This window comes from Diadema antillarum, unplaced genomic scaffold (assembly GCF_040938485.1).
Source record: "Diadema antillarum isolate AM-2024a unplaced genomic scaffold, OU_Dant_1.0 scf00000229, whole genome shotgun sequence".
In the NCBI taxonomy this organism is placed as follows: domain Eukaryota; kingdom Metazoa; phylum Echinodermata; class Echinoidea; order Diadematoida; family Diadematidae; genus Diadema; species Diadema antillarum.
This window is the reverse complement of record NW_027271118.1, coordinates 1-24877: the sequence shown is the minus strand read 5'-3', so window position 1 is coordinate 24877 and position 24877 is coordinate 1. Positions and strand designations below refer to the sequence as shown.

General features: G+C 37.7%; 1 protein-coding gene across 1 annotated transcript in view; it reads left to right on the top strand.

Annotated features, from left to right (window-relative positions):
* LOC139724784 (protein CLEC16A-like) overlaps nucleotides 1–24448 on the top strand; it is a gene marked incomplete at its 3' end in the record, with an annotated part of 97558 nt that extends 73110 nt beyond the window's left edge. The window contains exon 19 of the mRNA XM_071635901.1: nucleotides 24403–24448. Within this exon, the coding sequence (XP_071492002.1) occupies nucleotides 24403–24448 (46 nt within the window). The remainder of the gene's footprint in view (nucleotides 1–24402) is intronic.
* Between the last annotated feature and the right edge of the window lie 429 nt (nucleotides 24449–24877).

Below are 24877 nucleotides of genomic sequence, written 5' to 3'. Positions count from 1 at the left end.
TGTGAAAAACAGTGGTCAATTTCATTATCAAAGTTTGTTTGTTTGTGTGTGTGTATGGGGGGGGGGGGGGGGGGGAATGGGGTGGTATGAAGTTTGATAGTAGTCTGAAACAGTTGACAACTTACTCTTTCATTGTAGATGTACACGACTTGCCTGCTACAGAACCCCTGAAAACCCTACAGAGATATGCAGTGGTACATAATAAAGTCAGTTATTGCCTTTAGCTATTCTTATGTTCCAGTATTGTTTCCATAACCTCATAAGATTTACCGTGTACAGAAAAAAGTAAATAAATAACGATAACAATAACAATAACAATAATAACAAAACAAAACAAAACCACAAAAAAAGGAACAGAGCATTTATTGTGGACTTTTTCCCCTGACTCATTTGACAAATTTTTCTTCTTTTTCTATTTCTAAACACTCACTTTGTCAAAATAGTTCTTTACCATCACTTTCCAGTTGGATTCCTGAATCCAAGTGATCAACTTTGTGCTAATGCATGGGCAATTTTGCCCAGTTGGCTCATTAAAAATATGTAAAAAAGATGGATATTTCTAATAAATATTTTTTACAAATTTAGAAAATAGCATGTTTCTATTTCGTATTCTCTGATGTGATGGTCTTTTTTCACTTGAATGAGCTAGTGTTTTTTTTTCTCTCTTTTTCTTCTTGAGTTTTTAATCTATTCTAGCTTGTGGCCCTCCAACCAAATTTGTGTATTTTTAGGAACCAGATGCCGGTGGCAGCCACATCCAAATCTGTACTCTAAATAGTAGCCACGCGCTATATAACTTCGTTTTTCTGGGATGTTGGGTTGATTTTCAGGGATGATTTTTACACAGAATGTAATACATGATGGTGATGGAGAATATAATTTTAGGTTTCGTCTGAAAGATATGAATAACATAGTTCATTCTGAGAAATAAAGGCTTCACCCAAAGCAATTTCAAAACAATGTAATTCCTTTACGTGTGTTCAGCATGAAGAGAAAGTGCTATTTGCCTTTCCTAGCTTTAGCTATTTTCTTGTTTTTAATTTTTAGTTGTTGTTTTTTTAAACATAGGCGGTGCTCATTAGCTGAGAGACCGTACAGCTAGATTGTTATCTGGGATGCAATTCTGCTGAATGTCATGCATTGCAAATTCCCTGCTAATGAAGCAAAATTAGGAGTATGCTTATGACAGCAAATTCTCGGAATGATGAAGGCAGCTGCTCATCCCCAAATGTCATCGCTGACGCAAAGTCAATATTGGTGGGGCGAAAACTGGTAGTGTGCTTTATTTTGGGAGTTGGTGCATGCGCTTAAAGGATTTCATTGATGCCATTTTCCAGGCTTTTAGCCCCAGTTTTCCTGGCAAAAGGCATGTACTTGGATAGTTCAAATGGACTATTTCAGCAGTGAAAATTTATGTCATCAATGCAGTGAGAATTGAAGGAAAAAAAGGAAAACTTATTTTGCTTGATTGAGCTCTGTTATATCATGGTAATTGATATGAACCTAAAGAATCCCAACTGGAATATGGTGACTGTATTTTTGCTTCATTTTTTTTAAATCATGTAAAAATGTACTATCTAATCCTTTCCAGTACCAAATACATAATGCTTAAGATACAAAAACAAAACAAGGGCACTATTTCTGGCACATGATATTTTTTTTCCTTAATATGATTGGAAAAAAAGTGTATGTGGATGTTTCTCTGCTAAAGTTTGCTTGATTTAGCTGGATCTCCGAGATTGGCAGGTCATATGCGGAATTTACTGGATAGAGAAGGGGAAAAAAAAAAATCCACCAATCTACATAAATGTTCCGTGGAAATTTCCCCTCCTTTTAATGATGATGTATAGAGAGCTATGAAATTTTGAACTTCAGCATCTTCCATATTCCATGTTGCTTGCAATAAAAATCCTACCATGATATTACCATGGTTTATCAAAGTGTCATCTCAGACTGACTGGTATTGACGTATTTTATGATGATCATGCTGTGGGAAATCCCCTTAAGGTCATTTATTGAATTTGAAATATTTCAGCTGTCAGAATTTTGCCGGCATCACAACTCCAACATCATGGCTTGTTTTTTTAAAGTGAGCAATGCCTAGTGTCAATCCACCAAGAACCCAAGCAGTTCATGTGAAGACTTCAGAAAGCAATAGCTAACTGTAACTAAGCTATAGTAAGCTGTTTACTGTAGCTGGGCAGTCTTCATGCACGCAATGGTCCGAATTTACGAAGGTGGTACAATCTTAGTCCATGGTTTAAACCATGGACAAAGACCGTAGTTTTGTATGGGGCGCCAAGTGTTGCATGGCCTATTTCGTTAGGAAAGACATTTCTTAATTTCATCCTTTCGTCGACGAAATGTTCATTTTGTTACGATATGATCATTTCGTTGACAAAATGGTCATTTCGTCGATGAAATGACTGATTTCGTAATGAAATAGGCCATGCAACACTTGGCGCCCCATACAAAACTACGGTCTTTGTCCATGGTTTAAACCACGGACTAAGATTGTACCACCTTCATGAATTCGGGCCTTTCTGTCTATCTGCAGAAACCAAATCACTAGTGGCCATGGCAGGTGGGCGCTGTGCACGAGTTCAATATCGCACATTCTGTGTGGTTGAGTCTCATGTGGTCATTATGGACAGGTGGCCATTACAGACAGGTGATCTCTAGAACAGGTTGGACCGTACTTCCTCGTGGTTCCTTAGCTGGGACTCAGACATATTATCAAATTACAATTGTACATTGTGTTGTAATTGATAGTTTATGCCCCCGCAGGGCAAGTAATCATTCAAAGCTCTCTTTCAACCTTTGGTGTTTAACACAGTAAAAGTAGGAAAAAAACTCCATTCAACAGGTACTCTGTCATTCTCAGCTGCTGTTTCATAACGGCAGGTGGGGTGGGGGGGGGGGGGGGTGGGTTGACAGTGAGTGACTTTCAAGTTATTGCGCATTAATTCTGGGTAGGTAATGTCATTAGGATTCAGTGGATGTCCCCAGTCTGTTCCATCAACCCTGGCAAACTACACGGCTTCCTCAATGTTGCGGTAATTTCCCCTTCAGTCTTAGGCAAATGATGCTCTATCAGATTGATTTTCAGTGGTAATTGAGCGTGAAGTTGCGTGCACAGGCATGTCTCTGATGTGCCTATAATCTATGTGAGCAGCAATGCTGCAGATTTGAACTCTGAGATTTGCAGACAAAGAAGAGAAATAGTGTTATTATCAAACAAAAGAAAATGTAAACATGTTTTCTATTCTGTGATGACTGAGCAAAGAGAAAGAAGTACCATGGTCTGTTGTTTTGCCAAAAAAGAGAAGAAGAAGAAGAAGAAAGGAAGACTTGCTCTCCTCCTCAAGAATTATTGACAACAAATAATCCCCTCATTAAGGCAATGTGGATCCTATCCTTGAGAAAGTTGTTTGTGCCAAGTGTCATTGCAGAGTCCATCAGGTGTCTACTAATTCCTCAGTTGACATTGAAGCCTATTGAATATTTCAGTGCTGAGTTGCATGCCATGTGGCCATAGCTCCTTCTTTTCAAAGAGCTTTCTGTGCAAATGGATAAGGGAAATGTTGTGTTTTCAGAGTGTTATGTGTCAGTCCATGTCTTAATTTATTTTTCTTTTCCTTTTTTTAAGTAAATCAACAGCTTGTCCATCTACATCTGGTACTCTGCCATTGGGTAGTAATGTAAAGGTGGAAATTTTCGCGGTGTTTAAATTTTTGTGCATTTCGCGCAACCAGAAACTAGTGCGAAAATAAAAGCATGCAAATATTTTTGCTTGCCATACATTTCACAAGTTGATGTCTTGATTCTGTGGAATTGAAAACATGCGAAACTCTTGTTACCCGGCCAAGCGCAAAAAATTAATTGCGCAAAAATATCCACTTTTACAGTATGTGGAATTTTGCAATGTTATGTGAATCCATCCTGGCTATGAATATATAGATGGGTTTATGTCTTTTAGAATTGATCATTCCATGAATTGCATCCTCCAAAAAACAAACAAACAACCCAACATTAACAACAACTCGACAACCACACAAAAAGCAATCAAGCTACAAAGAAACAACCAACTCACCACCAATCATGTGTCTTGCCCCACCTAACTATTGTCTTTGATACTGCATTGAAATTAGCATCTCTGTGCATGAAGCCGCAACTTATGCAACCCCTGGAAACCTGAAGAAAAAGCAATGTGACTGTCTCTTCTACTACCTCCTGTCTTTGTAAGAAGTAAAAACTTTTTTTTTCTTGGGGGGGTGGGGGAGTGCTGTTTTATTAGGTCCTTTAGACTTGAAGTGGAACTCTGTCAGTTAACATCACTTCAGAGTTTCCTTGAATTGATTAAGTCTTTCTGAATGGATGGAGGCAGTGTGCCTGTCTAATACTTTATTATAAGAAAAAAAAGAATCACTCTCATGATGTTAAAGCCTAATCTCTACAGGCAGAAACAGAAGAAAGAAAGAAAAAAACAACAACAGTAACTGACGAATCAAGTGAGAGATTCAAGTGCAGATATGTGGGAAGGCGACGTGCACAAAAGCCCAGCAGTGCTCGGCGCATCATGCAAGATTCATTTTCCTGGAAATGCCGGGTCGCTCGGGCCGGGGGTGCTCGCGGAGATGAGATTTGAAATGTTTTATTCAAGCCTCATTACCTGTTGCGATGTTTACTCTGCTGTCATGCTATTCTAACATTAATGCCATGGTTTTGTTTTTATCTTTGCCTTCTTGCAGCAGGGAGCCACTGTGGCTTAAAGGACCTGATTATTATTGCAATGTAGTAATGATTTATTGTCTGTGTGAGGCTTGATGATTTCATTTCTCATTAAGTTCACATGTCCTCTTTTTCACACCCTCAAAATTTCCACCAAATTATACCAGATGATAAATATTTAGTGGCAATATTACTCATCAAATTTTACTCTACAGTACTCGATTCATGCAGTAGTAGAAAATTAGAAATGTTTCTTTAAATTTCTTTCTCTCTGTGGAAGATATCTTTCAGGTGTTTGTGAGGAAGTAATGTGCTGCCTTCCACGAGTGTCGGTGCCTCCCTTTTGTTGAAGAAACATTTGGGTTAAGAAAGGTTTTGGTTAAACCCATGTGATGCCATTTCTGATTAAGGAGACTACAACAGTTTCACAATGTCCCAGTAGTAGAGTGATATAAGAAAATACCAAGAGAATTCCACATATCTGGCATCAAGAATAAATCAGAGCTCTAGACTTTAAACTTTTCAAGAAATCAGGGAGAATAATATTACCCTTACCTTACATTAGCAACAAAGAAAGAGAATCATACTTTCCATAATGTATGGCATGTTGTGGATTTCTCTCGAAATTATTTCACTATTGTGACATCATGCAGGTTGTAGTTTTTGCAGCCTTCTTTTCCAACAATTAAAAACACATGTATTTAACAAAACCGAAAATGCATGATTTTTTTTTTTCACCAGTTGTCTGATTTTTGTCAAACTTCACTGATTTATTTTGTTAATATTTCTGCATTCAGTGAATTCACAGATACGTTTTGCGTGAATCCCCCTTTTCCTGAAAACTGATATTCACTTTGGTAATAGCTTGGGTTATTCTAGCATTTATTTCATTGGAATGGGCTCATCCAATTTGATCAGTTATACATCATATCAAAACTGAAACTCTCGTTTTTCAGGATCTGACCCTGAGCAGTAAATTCAGATAAACAAATAAACACATAAAGCAAAACAAAGCAAAAAACTCTGTATACCTAACAACATTGTGTTTCAACAATGCGTTGTTGATTTTAGTTTGAGGAAAATTTGTCAAACAGAGAAAATGAAAGATTTCCCTCATTCAAAATCCATATATAAGGAGAGGTAGCATCTGTTCCTTTGATTATTATACTATGGCACACACAAATATTGTATTCATCATGAAAGTGATTTTAAAATTTGCTGCTGTTTCATAACAAAATCAAATGATCTGTCTGTGTAAGTCTGGTTCTGTAGGCAAGGTTGCAGTTTAGTTTTCCCTTGTTACATTCAATGGGGCCATACGAGTACATATGCAGTATTACATAGTGAGGGAACTCTCGCATGTAACTGTAATAAAACACGCAGACAAACAAACCAATGAGATAGTAAACATACAGACCAACAAATTTGCTTTCTCTCTACGATGCAACTTTTCAAGGCAGTATAGACCGAGAATGACTCTTTTGTTTATTGCTCCAATAACAAGCAAGGCGCACACCCAAATTTAGCAAGAACTTGCCTTATTACCTACATTGGAGAGAGAAAGAGATAGAAAGATAGATAGATAGATAGAGAGAGAGAGAGAGAGAGAGAGAGAGAGAGAGAGAGAGAGAGACATTGACAAGGACACTTCATCACCCCGTATGGAATCAAACACTCTATATAGATTGACATTACGTGCGAATTCCGGGAAATCCAGATGAATCGAGAGGAACATTGATGCATACGGCGCTCAATGTTCTGGAAACGTCTGTGCCGTCATCCATTAGCGCTGAGCAGTTGAGCAGCGCAGATGTCTTTTGTGGCCGGAGACAGTTCTGTTTTTTGCGTAGCCCTCCCAGGTCTGGCTGTGCCGTCCTCTAGGAGTTCACATGTTTCAGATCAATAACTTTAGGAGTTAGCCTAATTCAGGGGTAGATTTTGGTGAAGTTTCCCCCCCCCCCCCCCCCCATCCAATTTTCCATGAAGAGAAGAAAGAAATACTCACATCTCACATTGCCTCAAATTGAAGATAAAAATGAAACTGTGGCATTGATTCACTAGTACCAATGGGGCCAGTGCTGCAAATAACAGTCAAAGCAGAAAGCAAAAGCTTACAATAGTTTGTATGGTTGTTCCTCACATCCAAGTTTATGATTTTGGTGAATGTTGGTTTGTTTTTTTTTTTTGTTCATTTTAAGTTTCTAGCTGATTTTAATGAGAATTACCTATTTTTTATTGTGTGTGCTCATTACCTTCTGGTGATAAAAACAACATTAAACATATGGAGTAGAGTTTATATCCTCTTCCAAAGTTGATACCAGAATTTAACCATATTTGGAACAGAATATATTCATGTACATGCTGCTTTGATCTCTGTAGTTTAGGTATACCACTGTGGTGATTGACAGCAATAGCATTATGAAGCAACCATACAATGTTGGTAATGATGAAGCAGTTGAAGAAGATCCACTGGCTCAAGTCTTGATCTTGATGGCTGCTTAAGCAAAATGATAGTGTATTTATCCAGATTTACCAGATTTTATTTTAATTTTGATGTTTCATTTATTAAAGTACAGTACTCTCCGCTTAACGAGGTTATGTCAGGCAGAGCATTACTTACCCTATTAAGCGGAGTACTCGATGAGCCGGACAGCCTGTTACATTCATGTCGTAGCCACCACACACTAATTATATACCTATCAGTACTACATTAGAGCATGCACAGTATGTCACTTCAGCCACAGCTCAAAGTTTCATAATAGCCTTCCCAGAAACCCAAACTTCTCTTGTAACGGTTTCAATGAAAGCAACATTCAAATCTTACAGAATTTTACTCTACCTTGTCCGATGACCAACAGCAAAGGATACCAGTAGTTGGTAATCCATGCTGAGGCACTGCTTACATGAATGCTGACATGCCATATAAACATGACATCATAAATCTTGCATGCAGCCATAAATTGTCCCAAGTAATAGCGACTGTAAGTTCCCGTTTTCATGAACAATATTCAAAGAAAAGCTTACACTCAGTATTCTTCGTTTTTAGTGAGAGCTGGCTAGACATGTAGTGATTAGTGTGTCACTGTGTCTGATGGTGGTGCAAGGGTCTGTATTTGGCATGTACATTATACACCTACTTCTAGTGATGTGGTGAATTGAATGTTCACTGCATATTTAACATCATTAAAACGTAAACCATAGCCCTTTACTGCCTCTTGGCGCCTCACAATTTCTTCAGAATTTGTATTTAGGTACACATTTTAAAGACTTTTTCTTCGGGAAACATTGAGACTAAATGAAGCTTGTCTGGAAAATATCTACCCATTTATCCAAAATGCCTACCTGATTATCAGGTTAAATATAACATAATATGCATCAGAACTGTTTATTTGCTTTGTACTGCAATTATTTTCAGTGGAGTACCCAATTAAGCAGTACCTGATTATGCGGAGACTACTGTACTTGTGTTATTGGCCCAGTGCTTGACAGTGAATCAGATAAAACATATCTCACTATATAATCTATGTAGATACATACCATATTTGATACCTACATGTAGCTGTAAAAAATGTTTGTGTGTCAGGGTGGTGAGATATGTGTAGGCATATGATGCTGTTTAATAAAAATGATTACTCAATTGCAAATACAGTATGTGTATCACAGCATCACAGTGAACAGAGAGCTGATGGGGATGCATATTTTTTTCCTTTTTTTTTTTGCTGAAAAAATGGAAGTTTTAGGGAGACACTAGAGTTGTTCAGTAAATGCAGCAGCCTTTTAAGATTGTGATACATTCCTGCAAATGTGCTAGAGAGAGAGAGAGAGAGAGAGAGAGAGAGAGAGAGAGAGAGAGAGGAAAGAAAAATACCGACAGGGCAACATGTGTGCTAGTCTCCTGAGCTTTCACATATAGCATTTCTTGGAAGCATGTAAGTCCAATTCTCACCCCTGGCAATCCAGGTCCCAGTTTTGCCAGTAGCATGTAGGCATCAAGCTCATAAATCATGGTGTCAAAAGTTTTGCCTTTGGGCATTTAAAGTATCTGTTTTCGGTTAAAGGGCATGAGGATGTTGATGTTCTGTTTTCTAGAGATCACAGTTTTTATGTTTCGTCTGTACAAAGAGAAATTTGAAGTTGAACCTCATAAATCTTAGAGAACTTGATGAGCACAGAATTTCTGAACATATTTACACTTCTTCTTTTTTTCAGTAGTGAAGCCTATCTATTAGAGCAATTCTTCATATGTTTAGACTGAAACTCCGCTCTATACTCAAAGTGACTTCATTAAAGTCACTTAAAAGAATTCCTCATGTGTTTGGATTGATCTCCACACCATATTCATAGTGACTACATGTGTATTACGTGCACATGTTACATTGTACATGCATAAGTACATTACAGTGTCCACATGTAATGTTCACTCTGGTTTTTGTTTCATGTTTGTATTAAAGGCATATGATATGTATCCTATGTTCTTTACCTTCTTGAATAAATAATAATTGTAATGATAACAGCAATGATAACAATCATCATAATAATCGTGATAATAATAATAATAATAATAATAATAATAATAATAATAATAATGATAATAATAATGATGATAATAGTATTGATAATAATAAAGCAAGAAAAGTCAGAAGAGAACAGTCAAAAAATTTAATGAGAAAATCAGATAAACATTGAGAGATTGCTATTACAGTAACTTTAGAGTTCCTCGACCATTTCATGGCACATTAACAGTGTTCAGAATCACAGCAAATGGCAAAAAACCAGCAAAACACAGAAGCAGATCTATATAAAGGTAATGCTGTTATCATCTTGCCAGCCAGTCTTCTATTGCATCCTATGCAGTAAAGTGTTGATAAAATTAATTGAAAAGTCTTGTAGGTCAACGATTTGGCAACCTTATCTCTCACTTGACAAAGTCATGATTACCAAAGTTTGGATTGAGAAATCCTTGTTATGAGAAATGCTATTCCTTTAGTTTTTTATTAAATCATTTTAAACGTAGACAGGTAGTGAAGATTTGTCTTGAAGCAAGTGAGAAGCAGGAACATTATAGAATCTTGTCATTACCGTATAAAGTTGACTGACATTTTGATTAACATGAAACTTTGAAATTTCATTACTTACAGGATTTTGTCAGATTTTCATGACATTACACTGTTCTTTTTGTTTTCTTGGGTTAGTTTTATTTAAAGTTAATCTCAAATATTGGAGCGAAGTTGTCTTCAGTATTACTTCACAAATAATCACACACACACACAAAACAAAACAAAACAAAAAAATCAGTTCTCTTGACTTTGTGCAAAAGTCTAGACTTCTGCGTCCACACAGATGTGTGAGATTACAAGTTCCGACGTGGGTCTGTTTTACACAAAATTATTGAGACTGTGTCATTCTTAGAGAAAATGAAATTAAAATCTGCATTGACAAAATTTTGTGGCCATTGCTGCCACCTTGACGATATCCATTGGGCAGTGTCATTGAAGAAGTGACATACAGTCGTGGTAGTTCATGCTTGCACTATTAGACACTGCAAGTATTTAGACTTTTGCTTGAGTGTGGACACAAAATTTTTCAGCAAGAACTTTTGAGAGTCCATTTGAGATTTTCGAGAGCTTGCAAGCTTTCACTCTGAGTGTGAATCTGGAAGTGAAGATCATCTGGTTTTGAAATCTTGTGAGCTTTGCATACATGTATGTTCACTTATTGTGCATTGTGCCTTTCCTGGCAAGTTCACATTGACTTTATACAGCTTACATGACCAGAAAGCTTGACACTGGCAGAAATGAGGTGTTAGGTACACAGATGCAGTGCATGGACAATACACCCTGTGATTTTGAGCCGTTGTCATATTTCAGTCGTACGCTGAAAGTGAAGTAAAGACATGCCGTAACCCAGGGTTCACTGCACTACGGCATTGCGGAGTGCCATCTTGTGTTTGTAAGGTGTACAGTTATGCATTGCTTTAATGACGGCCTTATTTTAACGATTAATGGCGGCCAAATGATAACAATCCCAATGCCAATGTAGCTCTACTATTACGTGTTTAACGTAACTGCAATGATAATGATGATACCGTTTTTAAATCTTTGTATAATAGAGAAAAGTTAGGCCAGCTCATTTGAATTGTGCAAGAAGTGATAGGTAATTTGTAATCTTTCCTATAATGTTATTGATTGTATTGTCTAAAAAGCTTGCCAAAATCAAAAGGTTTTTAGGGAATGTACAGGGAGTGCACATACTTGAACTACTGCATTACTGTATTAGATGAATAAAACTGTCACTTAGAATTCTGTTTTGATAATTTGTTTGTTTTTGGTTAACATTAGTGCTCCAAAATCTTGTGTGAAGCACATAAATTGCTTCACCCATCTTTTCAGGTAATCTAGTGCACAGCACTAATTTAGACAAAAATCGGATTTAATTCAATACAATGGTGGATTTCTTTTTGGTAGAGAGTTCCCGTACTACCCCTTCCCCCCCCCCCCCCCCCCCGATCTCATGGACAATCCCAGGTGCTTGTGAGTTTGTGTGTTTTATTTGTTTTCAGTTGTTAGTTAGATTTTTTTAATCTGCAACCCATGGCGTGTACACATAGACATGCACAGTCATAGAGGTGAGTACATGGTCAAGTTAGGCTCCACCTCCAAAATCACAACTTACAGATCAAACTGTTCAGATTATAAACAAAGACCCAGATTGAGCACAACTGGATTGGAAAACCACTTCCTGGCCACAATTGGCAGACATGATTAAGGAAATGTGCTCATGAGAAAGACGACTGAATTTTGCACTGCGACTTAAAAATACTTGATTGGCAAGAAATACGGTTAAAAACATTGTTTAGAAACAAGATCTTTGTAAGTATGAAAGCCCTTGTTGAGTTTTGATTTCATGGAAAACTGGGAATGCCCACATACTCACTGATAGATATTGAAATGTCATTTGTGAGGCTACAAAAGGGATCCCAGTCTAACTCTCCTTGTACACGTTCGTGCTTCTCTGTTAATGAGTTCAAATAGAAACTAGACTTTTCAAAAGAATGAACTTAACATATTTATATTGTGAAAGTTCTTTCATGATGACCCAAAGAAATTGCAGAGATTTGTTTTCATATCATTTGCAACTACTTAAGAGAATGAAACCATTGGTGTTTTTTTGTTCAGATTTGCTAAACAGATGCAACAAAAAATAATGCTTACAAAAATGATATCAATGGAATCCCATTTTATTTGCTCATTTTTCCCCTAAAAAAATGATATGAAATACACCGCCAACACTAACGTTTAGTTAGATAGTGTTGATATTTCAGAAAGACATATTCAGCTGTACACAATTTCATATCTCTAATATCTATCTCATACTGAATGAGCTTTATTGCTTTAAGGGTGGGGATTTCCAGAGTATACACTGACGAGTTCCTGGAACTCAGTGTAACAGGGCACTGATAATATCAATTGACCCTGAAACCAATCCTGTCTTTCTATGATGAGCTCTCTTCAAGATAACAAATGGAGTGTCTAGGCAGTGAAGTGACACCAGGTTTTAAGAGGTTTGTGCTTGTTCAACGACTATTGCTTGTTTCATACCTGCACCCTCTCTCTGATAGCATTTTAAAGGTGTACCTGGTCTGAAGATCAAACACGATTAATGAAGAGCATTCATAAAAGGCACTCAGTACCAGTTCCTGCATTTCTTGACAGTTTGCATGATGATAACCAGTAATGAAAAACAGCCATTTAAGAAGTGCTTTGTTCTGTAAGCTTGCGCTGTATGTGCATGCATGCATGCATGCACTTGGGTTTGTGGAACTATCATTTGATATGTGTGTTCCATGCAATTTGCTTCAAATTCCACATGCAAGTGCAACATTTTTAGTATTCATTTACCATCATCAGTTCAGTGTAAGTGTCTTTATTTTGGCATGATTACATTTTTGTGCTGAGTGGCTCAAAAACATTGCTGGTGGGTTCTTACATTTATGCTGCACAATTGTTTACTCATATTTTCCATCCATTGCGCAAAAAAGACTGGTCCTGTAAAACGAATGTTCGCATGCATTTTAATTTCGTGAATTTCACGAGAGTCAATATTTGCGAAATTAAAATGCATGCAAAAGTTCATGTCTACACTATATGCATTGAATGTTAAAGGCAACTCGCGAAAATTTCATGCCGCGAAATAGGCCATCGGCTCCAATTCGCGAAAATTTCATGTTTTACAGTATGTTGGTCATACAGCTAATGATACAACGTATTCAAAACGTGCATACAATTAGAAAATTGGGACAATATTTTTGCAGATATTAGAATTCGTGCTAGTCACAACAAGTGCGAAATTCACAGAGATTAATGTACCTGGAATATTTCCTGACAAGTAACTTGTATTTCCTGATTGACAACACTCTTTGTTGATAAATGTGTGGAATATGATCAGTAATAAATGCAAACAAAGGGAAATTGACTAAAAATGTATGTAACTCATAAGTGAACATTAGGTGATTGCCTAATATGCACACACAAATTCACATCTTTCTTTCCTTGTTGCTTTTGAAAACATTCAGTCGATTTATTGTTGGATTTGGAAAAGGGGGAGTAGAGAAGACATTCTCTGAGTATGACCTGACTGCACCATGGTATGGCTTCCAGCTATTGGTGAGGTTCCCACTCATATGAATTAACTTGAAGTGAGTTAATTTCCATGATAGTGGAGCCACAAAGGGATTAAACTTTTAAGTACAGATTCATGTAGATGAGAATATGTCCTTAGTGGACCATTTCTGAGTTCTCTTTTGATTTCTTGTTAATGTCATCTAGACAGCTTTATGAGAAGGGGTAGATACTTGCATAATGAGGGATGTAGACAAATCCATCTTTCCTCTTGCATTTTGTATATTTTGCTTAGGAAGGTGAGGGGGTGGGGGAGATAGTGCAGTTGCCTCTGCTTAATTAGGACAACTCACAAGTGAGACATTTGTCTTGACTTAAAGCAACTTTACCTGCACATCTTGATTAAATAATGGCAACAGGATTACCAATAGAATTGCTCACATATGTCAGTGTATACGAAACCCTGACTTCATCCCTTATACACATGACACATACATTTCTGAGATATGTACCCTCAATTTTTGATACATATGTTTTGTGTAAGGTTAGTTCAATGATTGCGTTTGCGGGATTGGGGGAGGGGGAAATGATAAATGTTTGGGCCAAGGGATGATATTCCTAATCTCTTGTCATCCGCTGATGCGTGTCTGCATGGAGCTGCACAGCGGCCTCAATCAACGTAACCGTAATGCGGTGCAAGTGATTAATTAGTGCTGGTCGTCTTCATTCAGTGTTCTTGGGATAGGCCCTGGCAAAAGCATTAGCCTTTCCCCGAAATCCGTCTGACCATCTCTGCATTTCAGAGATACCGCCCTCACCTGTCAGCCCACATACTGCCTCGTGATGGATCTAGACATATTGTGACAGATAATCAGTGCTATGTCCAAGAAACCGCACTGCTCGTGAACAAGGAGGCCAACAAAGCTACCCCAGCCCTCCTATGAAGTCGGCAATGAAACAGAAATTAGTAGAATTCAGTGGAATTGAATTCACTTACAAGAGACCACAAAATGGGTTCCCCCGTTTATCCTACAACCATTTTGTTTTCACTAAGAAAACAAAACATGGTGACATTTTCAGACAATGGAGCAATGCTTTGCTGTTTATGTGAGCACAGTCTTCGCCCTCCACTTATTTTAAGTTGCATATCTACACACATACACGCTAATCGCTCCTTTGGTTAAGAAATGAAAGCAAGGTGCTTATTCTTATGTCTGTTTTTATGGTTGTAATAGACTCTGAAGTAAAATTTATATATATATAAATTTTATGATTTACTTGTATGTGTGTGCTAGGCTAATTTCTGGGCACTTCAACTCATTTGTTTCGACACATGAGGATACTTTTGTACATACTTTGATCGCTCAGAAACTTTTTTTTTTTAAAAGTATGATTGTTATTTTGTGCTACATTATAGAAGAGTAGAGCAAAAAATTTCTGTGTCACAAAATATCTGCTTACAGTATGATCATATTATTTCAATAGAGAAAGAAAAAAAATATAAAAGAAGTATCCCTTGTCATGTTCAGCTTCCTGATGTGTCATAAATCAGATCCTATTACATATTTCACTTCATATGGCTTTCTTATTCAGTGCTGTTATTTTTTGTGCTAGTAGAGTGGGGCAAAAATTTCTGTGCCACAAAATATTCTGTGTTCACAGTGTGAATATATTGTTTCCAGACAGAGAGAGAGAGAGAGAGAGAGAGAGAGAGAGAGAGAGAGAGAGAGAGAGAGAGAGATAGAAATATAAAGGAAAAACAACTAATGTCATGGTCAGTTCCCTCTTGTATCATAAATCAGATCTTTTTACATATATTCCACTTCATATGGCTCTCTCATGCAACACTTAACTCTTAGAAATGTGTTTTTTAAAGTGTTGTCATTTTTGTGCTAGTAGTGTGGAGCAACAATCTCTGTGCCACAAAATATTCTCTGTTTACAATATGGTTACAGAGAGAGCAAAAATATAAAGAAAGTACCAGTACAAACGAAGAATCTATTGTAATGTTAACTTTCCTCTCGTTTCATAAGTGAGATCCTATTACATATTTCACTTCATATGACTCTCTTAGAGAGAGAAATATAATTTGTATGTATTGTAATGTTCATTTTCTTCATATTTCATAAATCAGATCTTATTACATATTTCACTTGATATGGCTCTCAGAGAGAGAGAAATATAAAAGTATCTATTGTAATGTTCAGTTTCTTCTTATATCATAAATCAGATCCTATTACATATTTCACTTCATATACTCTCTTATGCAATAGTTACCCCCCCCCCCCCTTACGTAACTGTAACTATATTTTGCAAGGGGATGACACTTGTTTCAGGAACAAGTTCAAACTCTCCATGAAAAAGAAAAAAATCCCAAAAGATTAAAGGCACTCTATGGATTGTGTTTCATCTTCTTTCAAACGTAATTTTCATCCTCATGTCACTGTTGTTTATGAAAAGCTCATTCATAAATCTGGTGCTCCAATGGAATTGTAAAACATATTTTTGGTTGTTAACTACCCCCAAATGATATTTTGCAAATTGGAATGACTGTTATTGAAGGGGAATAAACATCAGAGAGATACCTGTTTGCACTATACACACATGCGATTCATTGTCATCCTCTCTATCCCTAAGTGTCCGTTTGACCCAGCCGATATTTTCAGAAGCTTTTTAAGGACAGGGTATCAAGCGATATTGCCAGTCATAAGTGGCGCTTGCACTGTGCCTATTATGCCCAGCGCTAGCAGTTTGAAGATCATTTGCTTACAGCTGGATGTCTTGCAGGGGAATTAGTAGAACATTATTCCCTCTAAGAAATACTCTCACTCGATGCTTCTTTTATGACACATTACATGCTCTCCACATCCCTCTCCCCTCACCCCCAGAATAGAACATATACTTGCAGTACCATTTGCTATCTGTGATGAGAAATATGAATCTTTTTTCTATTCATCACACTCTTATTCCTTTTGAAAAACCATCCTTTACAGAGATACCAACTTTCTTTTTGCAGTATTTTATACTGTTTTGTCAAATATGCTGTATACTGCAGGTTTCATGATAATACTGCTGTTCCTGAGTAAATATAACTGTACATGTACATATTCCCCCTCCCCCCTTGCTTGCAAGGTTGCATGTTACATTGTTTAATGCAGCACGCTTACTCTTTTCTTGTAGTTTCTTTCTAGTTTCACTGAATAGGGGAAATGTTGACGAGGGAGTGTTCTTTCCCCCCCCCCCTGCATTTCTTGGTAATAGCGTGCCAGGTAGTGCCGGTGTTGCCATGGAAACACATGCAATGTGTCACATCAGAATCTTCTCTGTTGTAAATTTCAATCGAACTTTTGACCTTTTGTCGGGACTGATGTAGTCAGGGGCATGTATTTTGACTTCTTTTCTTGTGAATAGTGGGTAACAACTTACTTCACACTCAATTCATTCCTCTTGGTGTATAAAAAGTAACCAAGAACATTTTGGTAAATGAGGATATATCCATGATTCCATTCAGACTCTGTGAATTCCAGATGTCAAGAAATGGATGAAGTAATGTTTATAATTCTTAAGATAGATTGTCGCACCTTTTCACAGTGATGTAATGCTGAAGATAGGTACATATCCCTCATTGCCCCACATGTGATATCCAGTCACATTAATGATCAGCTTTCCACCGATATCCATTCATACCCCTCTGTAGAGATTAATATTGAGATTTGCTTCTCAAAAAAGACTCAAGTGTTGCAACAGAGCTCAGTCAGTGGACCATGTTGTCAAAAATGTTCTACACTAGATCTACCAGACCACAATATCCTGTAAATGAAATGTAAGACAACTTTACAAGTGATTTTGAAGGTAATAGGAAGTAGACAGGCACCTTAGAGCATGTTCAGCACCAAAGTTTGTAATATATACCTGCTATCTACCTATCTCCCACAGTCTCCCTCTTCTCTTTCCTGTAGAAATTAGTGAGATTAATCTGTGACGCAAACACTGAGATGATGCAAATTAGGCACAAAATGGTGTTCTGGTTATGCGCGAAACAGCTGTTTCCATTGCTCAACCTGGGAGGCTGCGTCGTCTTAGCGTTTGTGTCATAGATCTAAAGCTCCCTATTAATGCAGTCACACACAACAGTCATCTTATCTAAAGTCGTAGATGTTTACATCGTTGCTCTATTACTGGTATTAGTGAAAAACCTGTCATTTGTGCTTGCTGTAAAAGTGGATATTTTAGTGCAACAAATTTTTCGCGCTTGGCCGGGTAAGAAGAGTTTCGCATGTCTTTAATTCCTCGGAATCAAGATATAAACTACTGGAACATCTGACAAGCAAAAATATTTGCGTGCTTTTATTTTCGCGCTTGTTTGTGGTTGCGCGAGAAGCACGAAAATATCAACATCGCGAAATTTTTCACTTGTACAGTAATTCATTTTGACCTAATGATGATACATTGATCTGCATTTTAGTCATGAAGAAAGCATGAAAGAATCATTAGATTTTGCAATTGATTGTGTCGGATGAAATACATGTGGTCTGCATTAAGAGGTTGTCAAGGTGTAGTGGTTATATGGTGCACTTTGGGAGAGAAAGTCCACAGTTCAAGCCATGCTTTGTCACTTGTGTCCCCAAGTAAGACACCTTATTCAGCATGTTTCTCTCTGTCCAGGGCCCTGTTGCATCAAAGTTGAGATCAATCATAAGTCAGAAAATCAAACATAAATCTCTGAATGCTCAATTCTGATTGGCTGATACCTGACTTATGTAAGATTTTCTGACTCCTGGTTATCTCAACTTTTATGCAACAGGTCCTAGGTGTATATTACAGGTTACTTTAAAATGAGGAATGTTTGCCTGTATTTTAATTTTTCACGAATTTCGCAAGAATAAAGATTTGCGAAACTAAAGTATGGTATGCAATAAGGTCTTATCTGCACTATATGCATTGAATGCCAGTGACAATTCGCGAAAATTTCACGCCGTTAAAAAGGCCGTCGGTTCCGATTCGTGAAAATTTCATGCGGTGAATATATCTTACTTTACAGAATGTTGTTGAAAGGAATCTAGACTTCACTGTGATTAGATGCAATGGTACCGGGATGCAGCATGTGTGCACCATACAGTGGCAAGGCTTATCTGGAATGCTCCCTACAGAGTTGAGTGAGGTCGCTGGAGGTACAGGCTTGAATCCAGTGATGATAAGTCATTAGTGATTCCTCATAGGGCTTATTGAGTGCCATGACATGACTGTGAACAATTGTACAAAGAAGAGAAAAAACAAATTATAAACAAAGAAGTTATTGTCATTGTTTAAGCAGTCCGACCTCTGTTATCCGACCATTTCAGGACTGGCACCCATCTGATAAGTGATTTGGCCGGATATGGGAGAAGCAATGCCTTGAAATGGGAGATAGGTATATGTAGGTAGTATGCACCAGAGCAGCAATGTAATATGTGATAGCCTACTGGAATTCATAGTCATGAAATTGAAAAATTTACTCATAAAATTCTTAACATGTTTCTGTAGGAAATATTGATGAATTTTGTGAGTTTTGTAAGAGTTTTTATTGTGTTTGAAATCTCTTTTTTTTTTTTTTGGTCTTCACTCCTGGGGGTGTCTGGATAATAGAGAAGTCCAGATGAGAGACGGCTGGATGAATGAGGTTGTTGGACTGTATCATCTTCTACCTATTTTTCATAGAAAGCCAGAATAGCCATGTGGGAAAGGAAAACAGAGTAAAGGGTCAGCCAATGTCTTGGTGTTACCTGTAGAATGTATGGAATTCTGTGATAAATTTCATCTTCTGACATGCAAAGTAGGAGTGAATAACCTAGCCTCTTTTCAAAGTCTAGTTCGTGAGACTGCTGTGATGGTTTTCTTCAGGAAGGCAGCTATTACTATTCTTTGTAAAGGTCAAAGGTGATTTTTTTTTATTTTTTTATTTTTTAAAGAAAGATGCGAGCAACTACAATTTTGAGGAATTCAGATGGTAACATGACTATAGCATACCTTCCAACTATTCCCATTTAATAAGGACATTTCCTACTTTTTTGTTTGTTTCATTTTTCCATCTGAGAAGATAGCTAGGTAGCCCATATTCATCTGCACTAGCTGGTCTTCCATGGGGTCCAGTTGGGTGTGAGATGGAACCACTTCACCATGTTATGCACTCTGCTCTTTGTGATGAATGAATGAAGCAGGATTTTTATGTGTGTGAGCTGTGACTCTCTCACACATGGGATCTCCATTTTATGTCCCATCCAAGGGACAGAGCGTTTTTGCTTCTTACTAGAGGGGACGGTATGATTACACACAACATTGCAGAGTTAGACTCGGGAATTGTACCCGGATCCTTTGGATCTGGATGCAGACGCGCTACCGTCTGAGCCAGACTACTGCTCTTTGGAAAGTAGAGGCTTCATTCAACCTTGCGTTCCTATTTTTTGTCAGCATCTGCTCATTAAGTGAAGTAATGCATGGGAGATAGGTGAAAATACCTAGTTTTGCATGATTTTCTCCCAGTTATAGCCAATTCCTGAATTTTATGGTCGACAGGTAAAGCCGCAGTCTTATTTGCAGCTCTGTTTATTCTTATGCAGATCCTACCTGAGTGTGTAAGATTATTTGACAGGATTAAAGGGGTTGACTAGATTTTTAACTATGATACTGATACTATGCAGAATGACCAGGTGTATACAGTATGTGTCCATTCACCCATGCTTCTAACTCGTATAAGAGCAAACAACTCAGACAGGAATGAGATAACTTGCTCTTCAAGCAGCTTGTAAGAGGCGCATTCCTAGTTTTGATAAGTTTGCTGTATGTAGATGGTGATCGAAAGACTTTGCAAGTGTTTTCTCTTCATTTATTTTTCTCATAGAGCCTGGCAGGTTTTTGAAGTTTGAATGCTAATATTTGACATTATTCCCCTTCCACTGATTTCTTCACTATTGAGATGTTGGAACATTAGAGAATCTTTGACCCCCATATGGCCTCCTCTGAGATGGTATTCATTCTTTCAGCTTCAGGATGTCACATGGAAAGGATTAAAGAAAGAAAAATGAGAGAGAGAGATAATTGACATTTACTGTATGTGTTTGCTGTTCAAACGTGCCAGTTTATTAGATATTAATGAATAGTTTTATGAGTTTTCCATGTACATGTAATCACGCTCACACTCTCTCACCAGAATGTCTGTCTTCTCCACTGTCATGGACATGAAAATGTAATTTGTTTCCTTTTTTTTTCCTTTTCTGTCCATGGAGATGCACATGCACTGAGATTCTATACCCGCCTGTTTAATAAGGCCCTCTGAAATTCTGAGAGTTCCCCTACATCAATGTCAACGTGTGCTGAAGGCAACAAACAAGGGCAAATTCCAAGAATGGTAGAATTCATCTTTGACCACTGAAGGCTAGACATCTGGACGGCAGCTGGCCTGTGTCAGGCTTCATGATAATAAGTGAACATCCGGTTTAAGTCTCTCAGGCCCCACTACCTCAAAATGACATTGCCACCATGTACAAATGGGTTAATGAGCAGATCTACCAATTGGTGTGCACATACACTGTATACTGTAGCTACCATACAGTGTTGGTAGGGGCTGGTATCTACTGAAGATGAAGACATGTTATGAAGCCCAAACCTTGTTGATCTGTACAGGATAATACTGTATGATCTTTGAATAGCAAGCATACAAAGACTTAGTTGTTGATGGTGTATCTGACTGATGATGAGTCTGTACATTATGTTTTGCAGTGCTCGCTTCTTGATCAGGAAAAAAGTATGATGTTAGATTGTGATATTCAGTTGATCGTGGATATCCTTGTCAGTCATACGTGGTACCATTGCATTCAGATTTGTTTGTTTTGTTTTGTTTTTCACTGCTAAATAACGTCCATAGGTTGGTGAGCCTGTTCCATCAGGATGCTGACAGCTCAGTGTTTTATACTTCAGACACCCTTAATGTCAAATATCAATTAAAAAGACTAAACAGAAAGCTGGTTTTAAAGAGAGTCAATTAGGTGCTTTTTGCCATCTGATGCAACTTAAGCAGGAACGGAAGGGGATGTTGCTACAGATTAGCTCATCTGCTTTTACATGTACACTGTACAAGTAGGTGCAGTATGGAATGTAATGTAGAATTCACCCTACAGGTGATTAAAATCATGCAGTAAAAACTGATTGACACAAGAAAGACTGACAAAGATTAGACAAATTTATAGAAAATTGACACTTGCCTCTTGAATGTAAGTTCACCACCCAACACAGCTTGTGAAGAAGTTTAAGGTTACTGGTCAAAGTTAGAGGTGAAATGCCACTGTCTACAGATTACCTCAGGAAGTACTTGATGAAAATTTGTGCTAATAGTGGATGTAGCATACTAGGACACTTTGATCACATTCTTCCATATCACTGTTCTTTCATTAGTTGATAGTATGATGTGGTGAACATGGTTTCATAGATTTTGTGCAAAGTTGATGGAATTAGATAATGGAGTGACATGCCTTGTAGAAAATGCTCCAGGGTCACATGCCATAGTTTGATTAGATTATTTGGTAGATATGAATTAGGACCAGAAAAAAAAAGTCTTAATATAAGCATTGGTTATTGTTCTTTTATTCTAACTTTGAATTAAATGGATCTGTCTCAACTCTTGAAATGTCTTACCTGGGTAGACGAGTAGCTTTGTGTGGATGTGGTATAGACAGCTTTTGAAAAGAAAATCATTTCAGGTTTTGGGTAGCTCTAGCCACATAGTGCAGGAAGTGTGGCGTGTTCATGAGGGACCTTACAAGCCAAATAAACAACACTTTACAAGTAACACACACACGCACAAATGCACAAGTCTTTCCTCTCGATTGTTATCAATTATGACTGTAACTGTTATGTGTGAGTACCAGGAATGTGACGGGATGTGGTTGATGTACGAGCATTGGCCTGAGGAAAGAGATGATTACAAATTCTGGAATGATTCATTTTTAACATTTTTGTTATTCTTTTTTTTTATGATGAACCAGGATTGGAGGGACCCTTCTATGAGATCTGTCAATTCATATTCATCCAAGCTCATGTTGAGCCAGAATGACAATGCTCATACAGGGAGCCTGGTAGACTTATCACTTTCACTTGGGGGCATGGGAGGTATTTGGGTCAGACTGGGAGGGTGAAGTATGTTGGTTAACGGTGCCAGAGCTCATAAGGATCACAGTGAAAATCAGACGTGTGCTGTCATGTCTAATTCATCCCTGGCACTGAATGGCAACTTAAAAGCCAGTGTTGTATTGGGTTTTTTTTTTTTTATTCACTCTTCTCAAATTTCACTATAAAAGCATTTTCCTAGCTTCATATCATTATTTTTCTGTGCTGCTGGAGTGTGATATAGGATACAGTATACGTACCCACTCATATGTAAAGATAGATAGTTACACTGTAGATACAGGATATAATATTTATGTGTACTTTTGAGGCATTTTATAGAATAATTTCTCCCACCTAGCCATGTCCATTCAAGCAGTGGCCCTAGACGTCATTACAGACAAGTACTCATTTTATGTACTACTGGTCCTACACTGAGGTGTCGACATCTCAGGCAAGGGGACAAGAGGGTTTGTAGCACTTTGAGACATGTAATATACAATATACCGGTATGTGATATCTGCAGCAAAAATTTGACACTTGTGTTGCTAGTATTCAATACCATATTTGGTAGAAATATGGCAGAAATTGTGAGGTGTTGCAGGAAAAGGCTGTTCTCTTTTAACCTGCACACCTAGCTGTAACTTGCCATGGCAATTTCTTTTCATTTCATTCAAAACCTGACCGAATGTAAGTTTGCCAAAGCATTCATGTGTGTGATGACCTGAGAGACCCACATTGAAGGTCATCATGTCACAAACATGGGAATTATGATTTAAATTACTTTGAAGGAGTTGTTGCCAGATATTTGTTCTGATTTGTTCTCTACATAAGTAAGTGTGTGTGCGCCAAGTGGCCAAGAATGCACAGTAATCTTGGAGATGTTGTGGCTCAGTGGATGAGACCACAGATTCTTAATCACAAGGTCCGTGGTTCAAGTCTTCTAGCTGCAGCAGTTGTGGCCCTCGGCAAGACATGTTATCCTCCTTGCCTAGACCTTTAGAGGGAACCTAAAAGCATCCAGTCATGTGGTTCCTTGCTTATTTGTAAAGCTTTTTGCTACATGTAGTACTTCCTTGGCATTCATGTAAAACAAAATTAATTCCAAAAGGTGATATGATATTACAGCAGTCAGCATGGGTATGAAGACTGCATAGAAACCTGTTTATAGAATGTGCAACTATGTGTATAATGCACGTTATGTAAGATTGACGGTATACACATTAATTCGACTTGGCAGTAGGATCCACATTTGCTGCAGTGTCCTATATGCGCATGTGGATGGTGAATGCATCTGCCAGCTTGCGTACACTGCAGTAATGCCTGTCACAAATCAATCTTTGCATGAAATGGCTTTAAAGTGATCATTCATTGTGACATACTTGATTTTGACAGTTATCGTTTCTTTCCTGTTGTAATATTATGAATGCCTATTACGTATGTTTCTACAATTTATGTGAGCTATGAATACATAACTTATTTGATAGTGTAACATTTTGCTGATATCTCTTCAGTGTTTTAGTTATTATCCTTTGATGTAACACCAACCAACAAGGAGAATCTCATGAGGAAAAAAAAAAAGAAAACCTTTAAATGTTTTCCACGCAATCTTTGGAGTTCTGGTTCTCACATTATGATATTCTATTGTGTATGCCTTGGTGCTCAGGTGTTTTTTTTAACCCGTTGAGGACGGACTGATTTTGCTACAACACGCATTTCCCATAGACCCCTGCCTGAGTATACTCGGGACTCATCCTCAACAGGTTAATAATTATCAGGACTTGATGATCGTGTAACTGAAATGCAGTGACTGACTGACTGACCGACGTACTTTATGAATGAATGAATGAATGAATGAATGAAATACATGTAATAATTTTATTTTCTTAATATTTGCCTTCCCATTGTGTCATTTCAGATAACAGTGATCTGATTGCCTGTTCTGTCATCTTAAAAGACAAAAGGTAAACACTCTTGTTTGTTTGTTTGTTTCATTTTTCATCTGAGAAGATGGCTAGGTAGCCCATATTCAGCCACTCTAGCTGGTCTTCCATGGGGTCCAGTTGGATGTGAGATGGACTACTTGACCAGGTTATGCACCCTGCTCTGTGTGTTAAATGAATGAATGAAGTGGGATCTTTTACATGCATGAGTTCAGTTGTGAATCTCTCATACATGGGACCTTCACTTTATGTCCTGTCTATAGCCCTTTTTACACTTGTGTTTCTTAACCCCATACTTTCTCTGATCCAGGACTATCGTTAATCCCGTACCAATTTTTTCAGCTTTTTACACTCGCCAATAAATCCCGTAATAAGCTCTTGTCCTGGGCTAAAGAGAAAAACTGACCTTTTTACACTTGTATTTCTTAGTCTCGTACTTTCCAAACCACA